Source organism: Trachypithecus francoisi, unplaced genomic scaffold (genome assembly GCF_009764315.1).
Source record: "Trachypithecus francoisi isolate TF-2019V2 unplaced genomic scaffold, Tfra_2.0 Lachesis_group16, whole genome shotgun sequence".
Taxonomy (NCBI): domain Eukaryota; kingdom Metazoa; phylum Chordata; class Mammalia; order Primates; family Cercopithecidae; genus Trachypithecus; species Trachypithecus francoisi.
The window spans coordinates 21579294-21602677 of record NW_022681461.1 but is presented as its reverse complement, the minus strand read 5'-3'; the positions used below and the strand labels follow the sequence as shown (position 1 = coordinate 21602677).

General features: G+C 37.4%; 1 protein-coding gene across 3 annotated transcripts in view; it reads left to right on the top strand.

Annotated features, from left to right (window-relative positions):
* PCSK5 (proprotein convertase subtilisin/kexin type 5) overlaps positions 1-23384 on the top strand; it is a 464591-nt gene that overhangs the window by 232331 nt on the left and 208876 nt on the right. For all 3 annotated transcript variants that reach the window (XM_033237074.1, XM_033237073.1, XM_033237072.1), the window contains exon 10: positions 11994-12097. In XM_033237074.1, the coding sequence (XP_033092965.1) occupies positions 11994-12097 (104 nt within the window). The remainder of the gene's footprint in view (positions 1-11993; positions 12098-23384) is intronic.

The following is a 23384-nucleotide window of genomic DNA, read 5'->3' as shown; positions in this document are numbered from 1 at the left end:
TTTTAGTAGAGATAGGGTTTCATCATGTTGGCCAGGCTGTTTTCAAACTCCTGACCTCAAGTGACCTTCCCACTACGAAGGCCTCTCAAAGTGCTGGGATTACAGGCATGAGCCACTGCGCCCCGCCTACTTCTTTTTTCTTAAAGTCTTTGATTCATCCATTTTGATGTGCAAATATCATGCTGTTACATCTTTATTTTACTTTGTCTTTCAAGTAAATTCAACTTTTTGTCCTTTTAAGTGTTTTTTATCTAAAATGTTATACTGTTTACAATGAATTCTCCCATTCGTGAATCTTTGTATGTGTTTTGTGCAGGGGACAAAATCTATGTCTATTGTTTAATTTTTAGTTTTCATATTTTATACATAGTTGTAAATAAAGCCATATTTTGAAATCAATGTGTTTTGTAATAGAAGAGATATCACCTTTGACTCCTTGCTATGTAAACATGGCTTACATTTACCGCCCTTCTACTTATTTCCCTATCTTTAATACCATAATTTGCATTTTTGCCAAAGACCATTTTTGTTAATTTATTTCTTAGTATTTTTTATTCCCAGAAGAATTCTTTTAAAACAATTATTAAGTCTCAATTCTGTTCAGTTTATTTTGGAGTCATCATTAGGTCTTTTCTAATAACAACTATATATTCTACAGTTTTAAATTTTGAGTTATTCATAAATCGAAATAAATCTTTAAATTATTTACTTATTTTATTTTGATCTTCAGAGTCTGTATTTGTCGACGGGCAACTTAGTCAGTTTTCTCAATCCTGCAAATGTGTCTTCTGTATTCACTCATGAAGGAGGACAAGGCTAGTGTAAAATTCTTGGGTTTATTTCTTTTAAATTACTTTAACTGTTCTATTATTATCTTTTAAAATTAGCTTTGCAGAGAAAATCTTAAACTAGGAGTCCTGTTTTGCTTAGTTTTAGGATTTTGTTTTTCATTTGTATTGTAATGAAAACGTATATATTTTAGGACTAGTCTAGGGGATGCAACTCTTTTCATTAATATATCCTGGAAAACATTAAGTATTTTTAGCCCACCTTGAACATTTTAAATCAAATGTGACTTTGATTAGTGGCGAAGATCACCACAGAGCTTCAGAGCCTGCGTCCTGAAGTATATGAGAAACCTTCCATCCAATTCCTGTTCTGCTCCCTACTAGTTACACGGCTTTGAGAAAGAAAGTTAACCTTTCTAGGCCTTAGTTTCCTTATCTGTAAAAGGGGAATAACAATGCTGTTTATCTCATGGGGTTGTGTGTTCATTAAGTGAAGTTATATACCTAAAGCACCCAGTAGAGCATCTGGTAAATAGGAAAGACTCAGTAATTGTTAGTCCTGAGAGCAAGGTATAGCTAATATTCTGAAGCCAGATTTGTTTCCTCTCCCCCAAATCCATCATCTTGTCTTCTTGTCATCTCTTTCCTTAAAAAATATGCAAGAAGTGGCCGGGTGCAGTGGCTCATGCCTGTAATCCTGGCACTTTGGAAGACCGAGGCAGGCGGATCACGAGGTCAGGAGATCGCTATCATCCCAGCCAACATGGTGAAACCCCGTCAAAATACAAAAAATTAGCCGGGCTTGGTGGCGTGGGCCTGTAGACCCAGCTACTTGGGAGGCTGAGGCAGGGGAATCGCTTGAACCAGGGAGGTGGAGGTTGCCGTGAGCCGAGATTCATGCTGCTGCACTCCATCCTGGTGGCAGAGCAAGACTCCATCTTAAAAAAAAAAAAAAAAAAAAAAGCAAGAAGTCCTCAGATTTGTATTCCACATCATTAACTCAGCTTTCCATGGTATCAATTCCACCTATCCATGTCAATTTACTCTTTCCTATGCATCCTTTGCTTTTGCTAATACAACTTCGTACTCCTCATAATCTTCCTTACTCTCACTCAGTTTGCTTTATTACTTGGTTGATTCCTTTTCCCTGCACTGTGTTTTCCATCAGCTCCATATTATTGTTATTCTTCTAGTCTGGACTCTTCTCTTTTTTCTCACCACTTCGTTTTCCTTTCCCTGTACTCTTCCCTTACATTTCTTTTTCCTTCTTTTCTTTTTCCTTTCTTTGTTTCCATTCTTTCCTTTTAAAAAAAAAAAATTATGGCCGGGCGCGGTGGCTCAAGCCTGTAATCCCAGCACTTTGGGAGGCCGAGACGGGCGGATCACGAGGTCAGGAGATCGAGACCATCCTGGCTAACACAGTGAAACCCCGTCTCTACTAAAAAATACAAAAAAAACTAGCCGGGCGAGGTGGCGGGCGCCTGTAGTCCCAGCTACTCGGGAGGCTGAGGCAGGAGAATGGCGTAAACCCAGGAGGCGGAGCTTGCAGTGAGCTGAGATCCGGCCACTGCACTCCAGCCTGGGCGACAGAGCGAGACTCCGTCTCAAAAAAAAAAAAAAAAAAAAAAAAATTATTCATTCTCAGTTAAAAAAAAAAAAAAAACTGCTACAGAAAGGCTGTGGCTGCCTTGCTCTGCTTAGCCTCCAAGCACAGACCTACTCAAATCTGCCATTGAAGGATGGGATGAGGAGCAAATCTCCCTGTCCAATTCTGAGATTCTAGCAGAGATCCCTCTGAAGTGAGAGGATCATTTCCTACCCCTTCTGACAAAACTAGAGGCTGAACAGCCAGTCCCTACAAGCACCATTAACCTGACTCTTTCCATCATGCCCCGCTTTAGTCCGCTTTAGTCCGAGACAGTGCAGGTGGCAAGGGTCAGAGCTGAGGCTCTAAAATCAGGCTGCCTGGGCCAGTCTCAACTGTGGCTAATTGTATGACTTTGAGGAAGATCATTAAACTTCCTCTGCTTTGATGTTTTTATTTTGTAAGTGAAAGTAATAACAGTATTTGTCTCACAGGACTGTCATGAAGAATAGATGAAATAATGAATGTAGAATTCTCTTGATAGTGTGTGTGCCTGGCCCACAGTAAGCCTTCAATACATGCCGTCTACTACGCCGTACTTTTGGAGATACATCTTTTAGGAAATGTCTTCAGTAGTAAGAAAGAGGGTTGAAAAAGAAAAGGTCCACGAGTTAGCAGTCAAGATGTTGACTCAAGGCTACCAAGCTCAAACTACCAAGGCCAAGGTCTATGTGGGGTTTTTTGTTATTCTTTTCTGAATGGTTGCTGCAGCTCCAATCATCATATCCACATTCCAAATAAAAGGAGAAAGGAAAAAATGATGCAGGACTAGCAGTCCTTATAGCAGGAAAGCAAAGCTTTCTCAGAAATGCCCGGTAGACTTTTGCTTTCTTAGTCAGAACTCTGTCTCCTGGGTACCCTTCACTATCAGGGATTCTGGAAAGATACCATTTTGGCATCCCAAGATATATAATAGAGGGAGACAATGAAAAAGAAAGTTAAAAAAAATTATTTTCCTCATAGTCACATTAGCTCATAAGATTCTTTGAAATGCTTCCAAAATTTCTGAAATAGATTTCTCTTAGTCTTTGTTGATCTTTTCCTGTGCGTGTGTATGTGTGTGGTATGTAATTTTTAAAATATTTTTTGTTCCTACCAATGATGTCTAATAATTAGAAAGACTGCTAGGAAATGATACACTAAACTGGGAGTTTCTAAGATAGGCATAATAATTCAGCCATTAAAAAATGAAATAGGCCGTGTGCAGTGGCTCACACCTATAATCCCAGCACTTTGGGAGGCTGAGGCAGGCGGATCACCTGACGTCGGGAGTTCAAGACCAGCTTGACCAATGTGGAGAAACCCCGTCTCTACTAAAAATACAAAATTAGCCAGTCATGGTGGCACATGCCTGTTAATCCCAGCTACTCAGGAGGCTGCAGCAGGAGAATTGCTTAAAACCAGAAGGCAGAAGTTGCGGTGAGCTGAGATCATGCCATTGTACTCCAGTCTAGGCAACAAGAGCAAAACTCCGTCTCAAAACAAACAAACAAAAAAAGAAATCATGTGTTTTATAGCAATATGGATGGACTAGAGACTGTTATCTTAAGTGAAACAAGTTAGACAGAGAGAGACAAAATACTGCATGTTCTCACTTAAAAGTGAGAGCTAAATAATGTATGCATATGGATGTTGAGTATGGGATGATGGACAATGGAGAATGAGAAGTGGGAGGCGGTGGGAGGGGGTTAGATGATGAGAGATGACCTAAGGGGTACAGCATACATTGTTTGGGTGATCGATTCCCTAAAAGCCTTGATTTCATGACTATGTAATATATGCATGTAACAAAATTACACTTGTACACCGTAAGTTTATACAAATTTTTTTAAATAGGCATAATAATATTTACTTCAAATTCTAGAAGCCAAAGTTCTTACTTTCATTAAAGTTGACAGTGAAAGCTGATCATTGAAAAGCCTCATTTTGAAATATACTTCAATAAACATCAAGAGAAGCATCATTTTAGTTCTTTTACTTAACAGGAAAAAATGGGAGAAAAAGGCTATAAAGTAATTTAGAATCATAATAATAATGGCAGTGCAACCAATGATTTCTGTTGCCTCTCCAAGGGTTTAACTACTGGCTTTTGAGGTGAAAACTCTGCAAATCTCTGAACTGTGTAGAACAGTATCAAAAGCACTTCAGTCTGGCAATTTGGCTAGGCAAATAAGTATACTTGTCCTCATTCTAACATTTGATATTCTAAAGCACTCTCATATCAAACCAAAGAACATCTCACAATCCTCCACAATTACATCAATGGCTAACTATTAAGAGAGAAGATTTCCCACACATAGAGTGGATTTATTAACAGTCCTAGTGGATCCAAAAAGTTCATTCCCCAGCCAATTAAATTGCCACCTACACTATAGGCTTGTGAAAACCAGATCTTTTTGACAGATCTTAGTAGCATTGTTGTTTCACTAAGCAGAAATATACTAAGGTGTTAAAAATGCTGTTTTGTTCATCTGTTAGTGAAAGTAAAAACCATATTACTAAAGTTTAGGAACATTGCAGAAAACTTAGCCTAATTATATACAGATTCATCAAATGCTGGTGTAAATTCAGCAAAAGTAGTCCTTCTGAGTTATAATGGTACAGTAGGTTCTTAATCTCAGTAAATCATCATGGCGCTTGTCTTTGGTAGCCTATCATATGCCAAGCTCTTTATTTCCATTACCTCAAATTCTTGCAACTATCTTGTGGAGTCAGCACTATTTTCTCCACATTGCGGCTGAGGAAACAGAGACCTCGAGAGGTTCAGTAAATTGTCCGTTGTTACAGAACTATCAGGTAGGAGGTCATGATTCACCCTAGGTCTTCCTGACTGTGATGTGTAATTTCCACCATTCTCATGTGATTAGAGGCTGTAGAACGCAAAACAACATTTTTTTTATTATTTTGAATAAGAAATAGAAATGAGGGGGGTAACCATGTCTTCCTGCAGGACTTAGTCTGTGAGCCTAGAACTGCATAATTTATCATGCTAAGTCGTGGGACAGCCCACAGAATGAGCAGAAAAGGGAGAGTGAGCAAGAGTTTCTCACAGGTTGAGGGGGATACGTTTAGGAACACTGACATTGTCACTTGTTGCCTACTCTGAAGAGTTTTCAAGCTTGGGGTAAAAACGAAGAGCAGAACTAGATTCTGGGTTATGGGTTTGAATAAAAAGAGGCCTTAAGGATTATATTCAGGGCACAATTGTTGGAGGGAGTTAAGTGTAAAGGGAGACCTGGTGGAAAGCTTCATAATTGCGATTTGATTTCAATGCTTGTGATCTCAAATGACTGACCCTTCCTCAAGTTCTATTTTCTAAGAGCTTATGTAGCAAAGTATTTCAAGGAAATGATTATTGAGCTTGCAAACAACATATTATATTTTCATAGGGCCTGCATAAAACATAATTTTTGTCTTTTAGATGCAATAAGTATTTGCAGTGATAAGCCAGGATTTCTAAGGAAAAGAAGACACTTCAACTTCAATGACAAAATTTTTCTTTATAAATTAGGGGCTGTCTTTTCTTCAGTGTGTTTAGAATCCAAATTTACCTTTGGTTTAGAGTAAATCCAGGGGATTCGAATATTTTCACAATAAAACTTTGCATGGTCCTGAACCAATTTTTTCTTTTCTTTCATTTTTTCCACTTTGGTTCAGGTGTGGAGGAATCATAAGTGGGTATTTGGGTAATACCAATACAAGTCACATTTCTAAATCTGGAGGCATTATTAGCTGTATTTTCCAATACTACAAACCAATTTTAGGCCTGAAACTTTTGAATTATTGTAGAATACAAAACAAAACAAAGCAAAACAAATGCACTCCCAGTGGTGGATACTCCTGCTCGCAATGGGACTGACAATCTGATGATCCTTTCAGGCTCTTCATTACCTAACAAAAGAAGATTGTTTTTCTTTGTAGGAAGGTCGGTATTTTATTCTTGAATTACCACTTTCATACACTAGCTGCAATCAGAGTAATGTTTTTACCGATCTCAGCAGGCTTTAAATACTTTCTGCCTCATCTTTGTGTCTCCAGCTCACAATGAATCTGTTCCCATAACTGCCGATTTCTTTTAACATCGGTACAGTGACATTAATTTTCTGACTGTTTCTATATCTATTTTACATAATCTTACAAAAGTGTTTTTATTTTGCATTGAAGGAGACTAGTTTCATCTTGGATTGGTTTTGAACATTTAGGAAGTTGGATATTTGTGATGCAATTTTCCCATTGATCTGGGCCTCATCATTTCATTAGACAGAATCACTCTTGTATTTTAGGATTGCTCTTTTAGGAAACAGTTTCATTATCTGAACTAGCTGTTGCTCCTCTTATTGATAAATTCTCTTTCTGTAATAAGATATGTATCTGTTGTCTTTTTTATCAGCTGCCCCTAAATGACAATGAGGATGTATTTGGGTGGTGGGTTGAGCGGGAGGTTGGTTATCTTTTCCTCCTTAATAAGTGCAGGTGAGTCAGTCACCCAAGATTTCAAATTGGTCCTTATTTTTAAAGACCAGCAGATACAGATATATTTTTTTTTTTTTGAAATGGAGTCTTGCTCTGTCGCCCAGGCTGGAGTGCAGTGGCCGGATCTCAGCTCACTGCAAGCTCCGCCTCCTGGGTTTACGCCATTCTCCTGCCTCAGCCTCCCGAGTAGCTGGGACTACAGGCGCCCGCCACCTCGCCCGGCTAGTTTTTTGTATTTTTTAGTAAAGATGGGGTTTCATTGTGTTAGCCAGGATGGTCTTGATCTCCTGACCTCGTGATCCACCCGTCTCAGCACTCACACATGAATTTCCCAGAATTATCTGGGAAAACCTTTTGGTGAAGCTTTTTTTTTTTTTTTTTCAGTTGAAGTGCTGGCAGTTGCACTTAGCCCAACAAAAAGCACTACACAAAATGTCTCTCTTGGGAGATGTCCTGCTTCTTCTAAACCTTGTGTTGGGCCTGTGAAATACTCGGAACTACTCAGAGTAGAAATGTAATGCAAACACTGGGTAGTGATAGTGTCATTAATTATGCTGTTTTTGCAGCTGAAAACTAGAAAACTAGAAGTGTTTAAGGTGAGGTTCAGCTGAGGTTCATTGAACAGAGAAGGGTCACATAGCCTGGCTGTGAACCACATCCAAGTGTGGCCATGGCAGGCAAGACGACAAGTTCATAACAATAATGGTATGCAATAATATACTGATGTTATGACACACAGCATACATGTAAACTATTATAAAAATCATGTGATTTTCCTGGTGTGTTATTTTTCTGTTTACCTTTGAAAGAATGGGTAAAAGTTAGGCCTTTGGAACCTGCAGGACAAATTAAGACTCAGGAATCTTCTGAATGCTATGGTAAACAAAAATCAACAGAGTCGAGAAAGAATGTGTGTACAAAGTGTGTGTAACCATGAGGACGCGATGTGCCATACTTGGCTTTGTGATCCAGTTGTCAAAGAACTTCCTGACAGATAGATGTGTGTGTGTCTCTGCTTCACCTTTGTGTATCCATTAGGAAATAGTGTTATCTGGTGATTGATAGCATAAGTTATATAGCCAAGTCCAGCTGGCTTGAATTCTAGTTCTACTTACTACCTGTGTATTTGAGTTACTGTGTGTAACTCAAAGCCTCAGTTTTGTTGTCTGTGAAACAGGAATAAGAATGTTACCCACATCATATGATTTTCAAGATCATGCAACAATGATGCACATAAAACATACAGTGCCTGGCCATGGCCAAGTGCTCACTAAATATTGGTTATTACTCTAAGTTCAGCAAAGGATGCAAAACTAGAAATGATTACATATACAGAACTCCCCAGAAAGTCATGTTCATTTCATTGGTTTGAAAGGTCACAGATGGCTACCTGTATCTTGTAGGTGTTTATAAATGTTACTCCCTTCATGTATATTTTTGTTTAAGGGCATTTGTTAATAATTCCAGGAAGAAATTTGAGGGGTGTGTAGCATAACTACATGTGATTTATTATAGGGCGGTGGTCACGAGACTCAGGATTGGGAGATGTTCTTTTCTCCAGGTGGGTTAGACTTTTGATCTCTCAATAGTTGCTTGCTTCAAATCTCTTGTTGCACAAGTCTGTCTATTCTTGGAGATCAGAGAGGTCTCGGTTTTCAGAGGCCATTGGAGTTTGGGTCCAAGATACTTGGCAAAGAGGAATAGGTATTAGGGAGTCCTAAATTATGGTTGTGGACTGTGGAGTTCCCTGCAGAGAGCACTCAGCCTTCTCTCTCTGCATTTACTTTATAAATGGTTTACGAGATCTCTAATAGTTTGCCTTAGTCTTTACTTCTGCATCATCCTTGTGAGTATAAATACAAATGAAAAGTAAGATGTAGGCCAGGCGCGGTGGCTCAAGCCTGTAATCCCAGCACTTTGGGAGGCCAAGACGGGCAGATCACGAGGTCAGGAGATCGAGACCATCCTGGCTAACACAGTGAAACCCCGTCTCTACTAAAAAAAAATACAAAAAAACTAGTCGGGCGAGGTGGCGGACGCCTGTAGTCCCAGCTACTTGGGAGGCTGAGGCAGGAGAATGGCGTAAACCCGGGAGGCGGAGCTTGCAGTGAGCTGAGATCCGGCCACTGCACTCCAGCCTGGGCGACAGAGCAAGACTCCATCTCAAAAAAAAAAGAAAAGTAAGATGTGATTCAGACGTATCCATAAACAAGAGTCGTCTCTGGATTCTAGCAATAAATAAACCATAATGTCCAGCAAAATTAACCTATGGCTGTTTCTCGAGCTAATTATCTTCCCACAGAGAGAAACACTACTGATTCCAGGTCCACTGGTTTTTCAATTTGTCTTCCTTACTTTATTTTGGTGAAATTCAGGAAATTTTCAAATTAGATCATTTCTGAAGTTGTGCATTACCAAATATCAGAGTAAAACCATCCAAACACGTTCTCTTTCCATGTGTAGTTCCAATTTCCTAAAGCTAATTTCTTCCTTCTGATTACAAGCACTCCAAGAACTAGGTTTTGCTACTCAGCATGAGAACAAGTAACTCTTATTTCTTCAGTCTGAGTTTGAATGCAGGAGGCTTCCTGAATCTGCCAGAATACAGGTGCTTAAGGTATAAGATCAATATAAATGTTCCCTGTTCTATTACGAAAATTAAATGTTTAGTGCTAAGGTTAACTAGGGAAAACGTAGATCTCCCAATGATCAGAATTTCTTGCTTGATATATCTGAAGGAATCTTGCCCTGGTGACAGGTAACATGAGACACTGACTTCTTTTCTTATTTTCTCCTCCCTAAAGGAGAGTTAAGTTTAAGGAGTTAAAACGTGAAAGTTCTAACTATGTGTCAAATGTTATTTTACAATTACTAGGTTGATGTAGATATTTTCATCAAATCCAAGTGTACTCTTTGGTGTCTCACTGTTTACTCATGACAAAATAAAAACATAGATGTTCATTTGGGAGGATTCTGCTTTACCATAAATAAGTGGCTAGAATGTCTTTCTGGACCAAGCTTTCTTGTCATTTTTGCCCTTCACCCTAATAACTAGGACATACCATCTTAGCAGAGCTAGAACATCTTATGTTGAGACTGGCATTCAAGATTATCCCTTGACTTACTTTCTGATTTCCCTGACAGTAGTGCATTGAGTCTACTGAATGATCATGTGAATGAATTTAGTGTTAGTCAGCAAAGGGTCAAATCATGCAATTTGTTTTAGAAGCAAAACATCCTGCCCCCTGGATTCCACCAAACAGCCTCCCTCCCTTTCTTGAAAGTTTCTTGCTTTATCAGGTTCTAAAATTGATTCCTAACAAGTGCTGTAACCTAAGAAAACAAGAATAATTCTGTTTTCATCGTTCTCATATTTTTAAAGTTTATGTAGTTGGGATTTAATTTCCACAATAAAAGTTCTTTTGTTAATATAACTTTACCAAGTAGTCTAGATCCAGTCTTACCCACTTGGGAAACTTTTAAAAATGGCAGGACTCAGTCTCCTTTTATTTTTAATCTGAGACCATAACAGAAAAAGTGTCAGAACACAATAGTACTTTTCTTTCCCCATTTCTTTCATATTCAAGCCACCAAATAAGATCTGTGGCTGCAAATTTTAGCAAAATGCTTTGCTATCTACCACTTCTTAATGGCTTATTATGCACCAGGCACAAGGTTAAGTACTTGGCATTATTTTAACTGATTCAATCAGTATAACGATATAAAGCAGATACTAGCATCCATGTTCTAAGTGGGTATTCTAAGACTTTGAGAGGTTAATTTCACATAGATAGAAAATGAAGGAGTCAGAATCTGATGACTAGACCCCTTCTTACTAGAAGGCCGCCGTGAACACCCTAAAAAACATAGATGTGGTGAGTATGATGGGGGAAAAAATGTAGTATAAAGTGAAGAAACATACAGCCCCTATCATGAAAAATTAGGCACAATTAAGATACTAAGTTCTCCCTCTGCCTGAAAGACCCCAATATCCATACACCTATAAAAGAGAGTGCAAAAAGACTACCTCAAGGCCCATCACACCTCAAGGCAGGTAGTGAGTAATTTTCTCCTCTTCCCTTAATCTTCTCTCCCATCCTTTGCAAATATTACTGCTGAAGTGAAGGTGGCTGGTGAGAAATAAATAAAATGGCTGCACACGCTGCTTGAAAATTGTCATATTTCTTAGTTAAGGAAAAGATCAGCACACCTCAGAATTCAAGACTGAATCAAATAAGTATCCTGATTAGAATTGCATGCATGCCCTGAGTCAAATGCCTTCGAGTATATACATAGTCAATGAAAGGGAATAAAAGTCTGTGTGTATGCGCTTGGATTTGTTTTCTGTGTGATTACGATTAGCATTGCAGTTCTCCAATGAAAGTATCTCCTGCTCAGTAGTCTCTTTTGTGTTCTTCAGTGCTAGTAGTCATAAGAACTAGGTATCTAATAACACAGTATAACAACTACCCATTGCAAATTAAGAATACCCTTATAACTGTCTGTGCCTTGGAGCCCAGCTTTGGGTTCTGTACCATATTCTCTTCCTTAAAAATGCTGACAATTGGGATGCTGTTTCGTTGAGATTTTTCCATATCCCACATATGTATGCATAGAAGGTTCAACATTGCTGAGTTCTTTTGATTAATTGCAACTCAGTTACCGAACTATTCAATGATTAAAGAAGAAACGTTCCAGAGGCCTTCTGTTTTGATTCTAGCTTACTGTAATCTTCTAATGATGATGCCAACTTTTATACAAAGGACGACAGCACCATAGTGGGCAGCCATTTTGTTGAGGAAACTGGAAACGCTCACCCTTTTAAAAACCTAAGCTACCCTGACTACAGTCTTATTATTTCTTCAGTTTAAGGTTACATTTTCTGCCTCCCACAGACTAATGTCACTTCTCCATGTTGAGAACAAGAGCGACATTTGGCATTTGGTTATCCCAAACCCAAATCTCTGACCCTTTGTTTTTAGTACTTTGCCATTTTGATTTTGCTTTTTTAATTTGCTTGTGACTCTCTGCTTCCCCCATCTTTTTTTTTTTTTTGGTACAATGATTCTTACCTTGTCTTTCCCCAGTCCGTTTCTGACCTGGAGAGACGTACAGCATGTTATTGTCAGGACTTCCCGTGCGGGACATTTGAACGCTAATGACTGGAAAACCAATGCTGCTGGTTTTAAGGGTGAGAACTTCTTTCATATTCTGTCACAGGCAAAATATTTTTATTTTTCCCCCATTTTAAACGGAGAGCAGGAAATAGAACCCCTCAAACAAAACTTTAAATTTTGTGCTGACACACAAAGAGCTTGATCTTTTAGTAAATAAAAGGCAGGTTGTTTTTTTAAGTTAAAACTACACAGATAAGTGAGATTTCTTTGGCTTCCCACATCATAGGTCAATTTTTTTAAAAGATCAACCAACTCCCATGTATAGTCGACCTATGGGACCCCTGATTAGTTTACAATTTGCTGTCATTGAGTATCTAAGTGATATTTATAATAATGTATTTTAAAATTCCTCACCTTCTATAGGACTACTTCCACTTCAATAATAACTGATATCTATTGTTCACTTTAGTGTAGCACTGTTAAAGTTGCTAAGGCCATGCATTCTACAAATTTTGCTTTTGTTTGTTTTAAAGTTTCCACAAAGAAAAACAGGTAATAATTCTAAGAAATGTTACTTTATATAAACTAAAAATTCTGATGAAGCTTTATAATGTCCAGTCCTTATGCAATTGTGCACAGTATGTAACAAATACTGAAGATTTTCCCGTGGCTAATACGGATCATAGTTCCCAAAGTCTTGTTCACAGTAGCTATTCTATTTATTGTCATAGGTAATATATGTTATAATAAAAATAAAATGGCCATATAAAACATATATCCTAAAGTTTAGTATGTTTACTCAAGTTGTAAGTGACCTAAAAGTTTTAATTCATTAATCTAACTTATAACAAAGATTAATTTGTTTATATCTACAGACTTAAAACGTATTCCCAAATAATCGTAGTATCATCATATATCTGTATGGATAAAATACAGTGTTCTATAGCACAGGGCACATCTACTTAAAAACTGAAGTTCTGATGGTCAGACCATTGGTAACATGGTCCTGAGCAAGTCATTTAATTTTTAAGGGCCCTAATAATTTAAGCATTTTGGATGCTAAGTCATATTATCTACATATCATATCTTACATATGATCTTAATATATCCTTATATATGACCAATATATGCAAATATTTCTACCAGAATGTATATTTTTAAAATTACTTGTAAATAATTTATTATAGACTCATGCTGAAACAAAACCTATAAATATCCTAGATTACCAGTGCCACATTAAGAATTCTTTGATTAATATCTTCACAGAAGGCTTCACTCTATTTTTAGGAAAAGAATATGTCCCTGCTTTGGAGTATTATCAAACACCTTTCCATGCATGTAAACTATATAATGCAGCAGTTTTCAATGAACTTTTAATCTAGAATTGTAAATACCTGTTGGCATTGCATTCTCTGAAGCCCAAATCAGGAGATTTGATCCCAAAATTGTAATTGCGTGGGCAACATCAAAATTATTAGAAATTTCAGTTGTTCCAAAAAAATTCAGTTGTTCCAGGATGTAATTTGCCATATGTATGTTTCGTTTTGATTAGCTTCCACATGCTCCCAATTCCTACAATATAAATCCATGAGGCTTCAGGGGAGAGAAGGAGCTGACACATAACCTTGGCTGATTGAAAGCTGGAATGAACTTCTTAGTAGAAGGATCACAGACTAAGGACATTAACCTCCATGAAGCTGAGGAAACTTTAACCCAAATAAATGTCTTAGTTTTACTTATTACTTTTTGGCAATTTAAAAAGAGCAAATAGTTCTAACAAAAATGCAGCTCTTTTGAAAACCTCTGTTGGTTTAGGAGAGGGGGAAGCAGAGGATTTAGACTAAATCACCAGACCCAAACCTGAATTTGAAGAGGGTTGTGCACTGCTTCTGGCAAGGAGGATATGGTATTTTACTATTGCACGTGGCAATATTTAGTATAATATTTCACTCTTCTCTTAGATGGCTGCCAAGAGTAACAATTAAAGTTCACTTTTTCACAGATGAATTATTCTGAATGGGCTGGGCTCCCAGTGGGATTGTTTTGTAATTTTGTTGATGGCAAGTCCCATATTTCATCTAAACAGGATCATAATAAGATGACTTTTTAAAAAAAGAGTTATTCTCTACTCTAAACATTACCATCCCCTCCCTAGAGTCCCACAAATAAATGTGATTAAGGCAGAGGCTAGCAGGAGAAGCAACATGCTTTGGGGAAGTGGAGAATGCAGGTTACTAGGACTGCAGAAAGATGCCATGACTTTTTATGAAATAACATCTGAAGGAACAAAAACGAGCTAAGGCTTAGAAAAGGTTCCTACAACAAGAGCTCAACAAGGGCTTGTATTTAAATTAGGTCAGCCGACTTTTGCAGGTCTTGCTTAGCAGGAATCCATAGTCACATATTTCTCCTTAGACTGGGAAAATGGAAATTGCCTGCCTACAGAAATGTGTGGTCCTGGGTGCCCTTCTTTGTCCCACCCAACTCTGTCCTAACACTGAGTGAAATATATGCAGGAAATGAATCTGAAAACTCCTGTTCTTCCTTGGGCTTACTTTTGTGTCCCAGTGTTGAGTAATTTATTAATAACTTGTTGGAAGAGTAGTTTAAAAAAAAATAGGAGAACAATTTCACAAATTGCTCAATTGCGAGTAATAGGGACATCAATGTCCCCCATCAGAATTTCTTTCTCATCAAGTAAAGCAGAAGCCACTTAGAGTAGCAAACACCTCAGTTTTGGAGTTCAGACATCACTAGACTTCATAGTCTTTGTTATCACTGATAACTTCAGTAAAGCCAACACCCCAGTTAACAGTCTCTACCAAAACCCTACCAAATCCATTTTATCCAACCTCCTTACATTTCTTCAGACATACCCCATGTCCTACATCCTAGGCAGACAGCAGCACTAGATGATGTTTGAGCTAGACTTGTGTGCGGCCCACCTGAAGGCAGACTTGATCCGTTCTTACCCACATGTGTTATGGACTGGAACAGGGAAGGGTTTCTCATCCTGAAGCAGCTGCTGGCTTGGACAGATTCTCATTCAGGCTAGGAAGTTGGCCTTGAACAACTAAAGAATGTGGCTTTCTGATGACTCATCTCTGTTTCTCTGAGAGTGGGATTACCCTGGAGGTGCTCACTGATGAGCTAGGGACAGAGAACTTTCTTCTCCTTTTTCTGTGCCCTCCTTATAAAAGCACTCTGTAAATGACCCTATCATGAGATGACCTCACAGAGAGGGAAGCCACATGTAAACATTCTTATGCTAATGGCACCTTAATTTTCAACAATTTTAATCAAACTAAGATTATTCTGCCCTGCTGCTTCTTAAATAATAATAATAATAATCTCTTATAGTATAATTAAAATATCTTTTCCAATAGATTAGTTTTTCAGAATAAACATAATCCGATGAAAACATACCTATGGAAACTGACTAAACATTATTTTGCCTTGTTCATCTTGTGAATAATCCTAGCTAAGTTTCAGACAACAGCTTTTGACTTTAAACCTCGTCCAGAGATACTTTGTTTAAATTAAATGGAATAAAGATCGTGTACCTATCAATCTACTTTAGATTGCCCATGAGAATAGGGAATTATTTGCCTTAGACCAGATGAACAGATGTGATATTCTGCCACCAGAGAACTGGAATCCAAATTCCAGTATTTTGTTTCTGACCAATATTTGCAACACCAGGAGGTGACTTTGGCATTAAGCTGTTTGGGGTTTTGTTAATATTATTTCTTTCCTCCCTTGATCCCTTCCCTTTCTGCTTATGAAAAGTCTTTTCTGTTTTGTTTTGTTTTCTATTCTTTTTAATTCTCCTTTGTGTTCCCTAAAGCATACGAATTAGCCATAAAAGTGAAGGCTATTGCCATTCCAGCTGGTTTTTCTTCCTGGAATTTAATGGATGTTATCTCTTCATTTATCTGTTTCCCAATATTTCCTGAGCACCTTCAGCATGCCCACCCAACACATGTTGAAGTGAGCACAGAAAGTGGGAGGGGAAGAAACGTCAGGGACACCATGGCATTGACTAATCTGACCTGCCCTGGTGTAACTTACATACAGAAACAGAAATTTACACTCCATCTCTTTTTTTCTTTAGTCAAGCTCAAACAATCTGTCAGGTCATGTTAGATAAGTGATGATGATCCTTCTCTCATCATCTAAAATTCAGGTTAATGTCGGCAGCAGAAGGCATCTGCTATAGAGAATATCTTTGTCTGTTGTGCATTTTGACCAGCTCCATTTGGGCATATAGTATATGCAGATCCACAGAGCCATGCGGAAGATTTTAATGCAGGCATTTTTCATAACCTGTGGCTTATCATCATTTCAGGAAGAAGTTAGCTCTTTCTTGTGATCTCCTCCCTTTTACTGCTGTAATCTGAGGAAACTGTAAATCCACTGACCTCTCCCACCAGTGCCTGGGCTGTGCGGGCTGATTCTTGCCCCGAGTCCTTATCTTTGGTTTGGGTGTGCAGTTATAATTATAATTGAATGCATGCAACATCAGTGATCTAGTTTTCTTTTTTTCAAAGTGTTTATATTGGATTATATGACTGTATACAGTTAAACTCTCTTAAATCTAAGAACAGGAATAGACGTCAGATAATAAATTAGGACCTTCTGTCATCTTTACTAGGCGAAAGAATGAAAAAAATGTCATTGAAAATCAAAAAATGACAACTAAGTGAGAGAGGTTACCACGCCTTCCATTTCACTGCCCTCCCAGACTATGTAAGTCTCTTTTTTTCTACCAGCATGTTGCTGAAACCTCCCCCATCCCCACTGACTCTTTCTTTGACCACAACTAAACTACTAGATTTTTTTTTTTTTTTAATTTCTAACTGATTACCCACCGTGGGGAAAACAATTGACAGTCTAACATGACTTCTTAGCCTCCGAGGCCTTAACTTTTAATAACCTGTATTACTTTTAATTGCCATCATTTTATTTCCACTGGTAGGGTTGATAATTTTAAGATGTCCAGTATATTTTTAATACCTACCTGTCTTGTTTTCAGTTTGTAACACTTATTAAAAAGAATTGGAAGTGCTGAAACCATTAAGCATGCTGTGTGTTCAATCAAAAGGAAAGGTTTTAAAATGTGTTTTTCAGTGTTTTTGAGTTGTGTTTTGAGTGTAAAGTGATTTCTGATGTGTTACCATTTGAAAGGGTAAAGTTTCATTGTACTTTATTATTTCACTGTACAAATAATATTCCATCTTCACCACCTGCTATGCTCATACACTGTTGGTAGCTATGATTAAAGCTACATAATGCACTTTAATTGGTAATCTGTACGTTGTGATTTTGAAGAAATGTTGAAGTGAAATGGTACTCATCTGGTCAGTGTCTGAGGTGGTATTATCAGAAAAATCAGTCTCTTGACTCCAGTCTTGATCCCACTTGCAGAAATAAGGCCCTTCCTACTTGAAAAGACAGAGGGAGGTAAATACATTTGATTCCACCTAATAAAATGTGCTCCCTGGAAATGCCGCCTCATATATTTTTTTAAGATAATGTGTTTTCTACCACTGTGCTCTGTGAACTCTTACCCATTTCATATTTATTGACTGAAACCCTTTCATTTTTGTATTTATTGACCATTGTATAGATGAGTGTATCTTCTAGCTCATTTACAAAAAAAAAAAAAAACCAATGTGAATCACACAGAATTTAGGAATTTTACCCTTATTGTTTTGCCTGGTAGATGATTTACCCAAACATCTCCATGGGAATCTAGAGACCCTGATAGCAAACTCTGCTTAATCATGGCTTCATCTGGAGTCTTTCATCCCAAATACCCGCTTGGCTCATCAGAATGTTCAACTCATGCCTACCGAACATGTGATGCTCAAAAATATTTCCTACAAATGAAAAATGGTGATTTCTCTGTGCCTGTCGCTGACTGAATGGTGGTATTAGGTTTGTTAGGCTTTGGGGGGTTTCATTTTGTTTTGTCCTTTCATCCCTGTTAGTGTTAAATGCATGCGGGTTCACACTTCAAAACCATTCTCAAAATAGAATTAAAATGATGGTTGCACTCTTTGCCTGTTATCTGTATACAAGATGTAATTAGTTAACGAAGAGACCTACATTTGGAGTGGTTTTGTGATTTTGCCAAAATCTTAAGAGCCTTTAAATTCAAGTAGAAAGTCTATTAGTGATACTTTCTGTGGCCTTTGAGGAAGTCAATTCGAGTTTTTGTACCTTGGTTTTTGAGGAATGTGGATAGCTAATACTAAACATAATGAGAAGAATGAATTGAATGAAAAGTGCTTTGAAAATGGAAAGTACCAAACAAACAAAAAGAGTCTTAAAACTATATTTTCATACGCGAAACTTTCTACTCCCTGAAATGAGAATAAAGACATGGAACTGTGATGTGAATTAGAATGTTTTTTGGGGTTGAAAATTAATTCAGTTACCTGGAGTGGGCTACAGAAAATATATCAAGGACTGTATAATAAAATATTACTAATATGTCATCAAAGTTTTTTAACCATTAATTGTGTATCAGTGATAATGCAACTATACTTAAATTCTGTTTTGCAAATTAATTTAAATGTTTAAATGTCACCTTAAGTTCAACCTGCTAAATCTTTAAAGCTGTAATTAATTGCTTCAACTTAGGAACTAATGATAGAAATCTGAACTCATTGTAGCCTATCAACAGCCTATCAACTCTAGTAATTGATATACAGTGTAAATCTGTGAGTTTAAGATATGATTTTTAGCAATGTGTAAAAGCATCTACATTTAAGAGAAAGTAGACATCTCTTTTGTGTAATCACCTGAAGAAATTCAAATCTCTAATTCTAATGACACTGGACTTTAGGTATTTGTAAAACTCTTCTTTCAGCCCATGACTTTGACTATTCTTAATAACAGCAACTCTTATTATTTTGTGGTTATGGTTGATATTTTAGGCAAAGATATATGTTGTCAAGCTCTACGCTTATGATTATAAAGGATGATGTCAGTCCAAAAGTGTATTTTGACTATAAAGTAATGAAATTGACCCACTCATAATTGGATTCTGAATCCAGTTCCAAAATAAGATGCTCAAAAATGATTTAAGTCAAGAGAGTCTTAGCAAAGTACACACACACACCCCTCTACATTCCTTTTACAGCCTATTTTGAAATTCAACAATCATCTTCTTCTTTGAGGTTTTGTATGTATTTAAAACAAAAAATTCACTCAGCTCTGAACTCAGTAGTTCAGTGGTTGGGCTCCAGAGTCCAACAACATGGAAGTGAATGCCAGCTTTATACAGTATATCTGGTAATCTTCATACATTCTTAATCAACTTTATTGAGGTAAATTTACATACAATTAAAAAACACTTTATGTGTACAGTTCAGTGAGTTTTGACCTATGTATACATCCGTGTGACCATCACCACAATCGAGTTATAGAAAACTCTGTCACTCTAAAGAGTTATTCTGTGCTCCTTTTTCATCCTCTATCCTCCTCCTGCCCTGGCAACCACTCATGTACTTTCTGTCCCTATAGATTAGATTGTCTTTTGTAGGCTTTCATATATATCGAATTATTTGAAACCAGCTTCTTTTTTGCTATATAAGATTTTTGAGGTTCATCTGTGTCGTTAAGTAAGTCAGGCATTCCCACCATAAAAAAGAATGAGATCATGTCTTTGAGGGAATGTGGATGGAGCTGGAGGTCATTATCCTTAGCAAACTAACACAGGAACAGAAAACCATATAGTACATGTTCTCACTTATGAGTGGGAGCTAAATGATGAGAACTCGTGAACACAAAGAAGGACCAACACACACTGGGGTCTATGTGAGCGGGGAGGGTGGGAGGAGGAACAGGAGCAGGAAAAGTAACTGTTGGATACTGGGCTTAATACCTGGGGGATGAAATAATCTGTACAACAAAACCCCATGACATGTTATAAAGTTTGCCTACATAACAAACTTTCATAGGTAGTCCTATACCTAAAATATAAGTTAAAGAAAAGTAATGTTTTAAATTTTTAAAAGTATATCAGGCATTCATTATCTTTTATTGCTATCTAGTATTCCACTCTATGAATATACCACAATTTCTATACTCATTCACTTTTTCATGGAACATTTTATTGTTTCTGGTTCCGAGTTAGTATGAGCACAACTGCTCCAAATAGTTATGTACAAATCTTTATGTGGACAAATTATAATTTTTAAATATTAGTTAGAAAAGTCCTCTTCAATTGGAACAATTGAAGAATAAGGGAGCAATCTAAGAGGCTAACTAGATATAGAGTGTTTCAGGCAAGATGAACAGCATGTACAAAACCTGTTCAAAGAAAAACAAGAAGGCCATCCTAGCTGGGGTGGAGTGAGCAAAGGGAAGAATGAGGAAAATCGTATCATATAAAGAATTTAGTGCCTCTCTTCATTCATAGTATGTACTTAAGGAAAATTATTTATGAGCTATATGTCATGCATTCTAATATAACATATTCAGTTAATATTCTGTTCAGATTTTTGTAAGATAAGAATCCAGCATATTTTATATAGAGATACAGATGTAGATGTATATAGAGCTATATCCATTAACATGGAATTTGTATTTTAGAAATGAAATTTGATCCTAGCCCTTTCAAATATTAGACTCACTACATTATAGTCACATATCTCTTGTGACACTTCTTTTCTCTTCTTTGTAGTCTGTTTTCTCTAATTTGGGCTATGGTTTTCATTTCATATTGTCAGCGATTTTAGTTGATGGTTCTGGATAAATTATTAACCTCCTTATTTTCTCTTTTTTATAAGATTACTTGGATTTCAGTAAACAATAAATGGCCTCAAAAGTGTTGGAAATAGCATAATCTGCCAATGATTATGAAGTATATTAATGTCATATCCCTAACCTAAATAAAGCATAAATAAGTACAGTGAAAGGGCAAAAGGTGTTTGAGAACTTGAGGGTTACCAAAAGTTGGGGAACCAAGCTTATCTGGAATACTGTAGTTTCTTTTAGTTTAAACAAATGCCTTCTTTTGTTTGTGTTTCCTGGGGACTGGAAATTAAAACTGGAAGAGACAGCTATGGTGAAGGCAACAGGTCTGGGGAAGGGGCAAAAGAGGGCCCAGTGTACAAAAAGGACAGGTATGGTGTGAAGAGGAAAGTAATCTAAAAGAAATCAAAAGCAGAGCTACTTGAATCCTGCAGTTAGGAGTTCTCATTTCATTTGAAAACCATTTTGGAGCCGCTGCAGTGATTGAGAAAGTGAGCTAGATAATAATAATGACTTTCAAGCAAGTTGATTCAAGTTGCTATTCTGATGTCAAAAAGAATATTATTTCTTATATTGATGGTGTGAATCTATTGTTCCTATGATATGTGTTACAAAATGTCATGTATGTAACAAATTGACTGGTTGAAATGAAAAGAAATTGTCTTGCAGTGATCATTTTATATTATCTTAGTATGCAGTTGTGTATCCGTGACCTTAAGACTGTGACATTCAGCAAAATTTTTTATCATCTCTTGGCCTTCTTCTAAATGAGGAAAGTTGTAGAGTTGGGATATATAATCATCTTTGCTACATCCCACTTTTGTTTTTTAAGAAGAGAAAGAAGTGCTTTTTGAAATGACTCTTTAATAAACCCCGGGCAAAAGGCGTGGTGACAAGATTGCTTCTTGAGAAGCATCAGGTCAGAAATTGTGCTTTGAGAAGCCTTCACATATTTCCTTTGACCAAAGTCTTTTCGTTGGTTGTTATTGCTCACCATGACCTCCAAAAAGCCATCTAACTTCCGATATTTGAATTTCTTTTTAGCATACAATTGTAGCCTTTGTATTTGCCATATAACCTTACAAACATTTAAAGAAAGCAAATATACATAATTGTGGTTAGCATTTTGAGTTGATGTACACGTGCTATGCAAGCAGAATGACAGAAGCTCTTAGGGTTTATAAATGACTTTTCCTCCTTCCAAAGTATTGTATTCATATTCTTTTTCTAGGCCATGAAGCCAACTTAGAATTTTCAGTAGTCTTAAGAAGCTATATTGTTTTTCTGAACCCACCAGAGGTTACAATGTATATGCTTTCTTAATATACTATGTGGGATGGTTTTGTCAGGAAATCATCTGCTTCTTGTTTTACCTTCAGAAGTCTATTTACAGCCAAGGTAGAAGATATGTATCCAGCTTGGTTCCAAAGTTCAATACTGTGCATCTTAGAAGCCTGAAACCCCCACTGCAGTCACGTATCATGAAAGAATCAGAGAAGATAGCTAAAAACATGAGAAATATCTGATTGTTTGACAGAGCTGCCACACTTGGTTGCATAGGTTGTTAACTGCACAAGGGAGCCAAACTAAAGGGTTGAGTTGGTAGGTACGGAAATCTGGCCTTGGATCCAGTCACCAAGGAATGTGCCGTGCCCTGCAGTGGGATGATGTCCACCTTAAGGAAAGAGGTACCTTTCTCTAATCAACAGAAGTCCCACATGGGCATCCCCGTTGCATGGAATTCTGTTGTGATTTCTTCCAGAGCTATCAAAGGCACAGGTATCTTTTAAGAAGTATGCAACCAGAGATGGTTCTCTTCATTTTAACCTGCAACCATTGCTTCAGTCTTGATACCCACAGAACCTATTTCTTCATTGGCAAAGTAACTCAGTGTTACTAGAGTTAAAAAAAATTTCGCAATATCTGGCCAGGAGCGGTGGCTTATGCCTCTAATCCCAGCACTTTGGGAGGCTGAAGTGGGCGGATCACGAGGTCAGGAGTTCAAGACCAGCCTGGCCAACATGGTGAAACCCCATCTCTACTAAAAATACAAAAATTAGCTGGGCATGGTGGCAGGCGCCTGTAATCCCAGCTACTCGGGAAGCTGAGCCAGGAGAATCCCTTGAACCTGGGAGATGGAGGTTGCAGTGAGCCGAGATTGTGCCACTGCACTCCGGTCTGAGAGACAGAGCAAGACTCCATTTAAAAAAAAAAAATTGCAATATCTGTGACTCTTTCATCACTGTCTTTATCACCAGCTCTCTAAACAAAGTTTGAAGTAAAATCTCAGAATCTTAAGTGAGCATAAGTGCTAAGCACAAATCTATAATTCTTTTCAGGTACTTTTTTTACATTCAACAAAAATGATGGAAGCTTCTTGAATTCAAATGTATGATTCTTTCGTTTGAATTTCAGTAGAAGATCCATATTTGGGGTGGAGTCCTTGTAAATATTGGTATATGTAGGATACATGAGCCCAGAGCAGGGGTGAAAAGGCTTCATTTGAAGTCTTCCATGATTATCATCAACCTGTCTTGTGAAAATACTCCCCATAGCTCATTTTTTCTACCAAGGAATAGAGCTTTAAATGTGAAA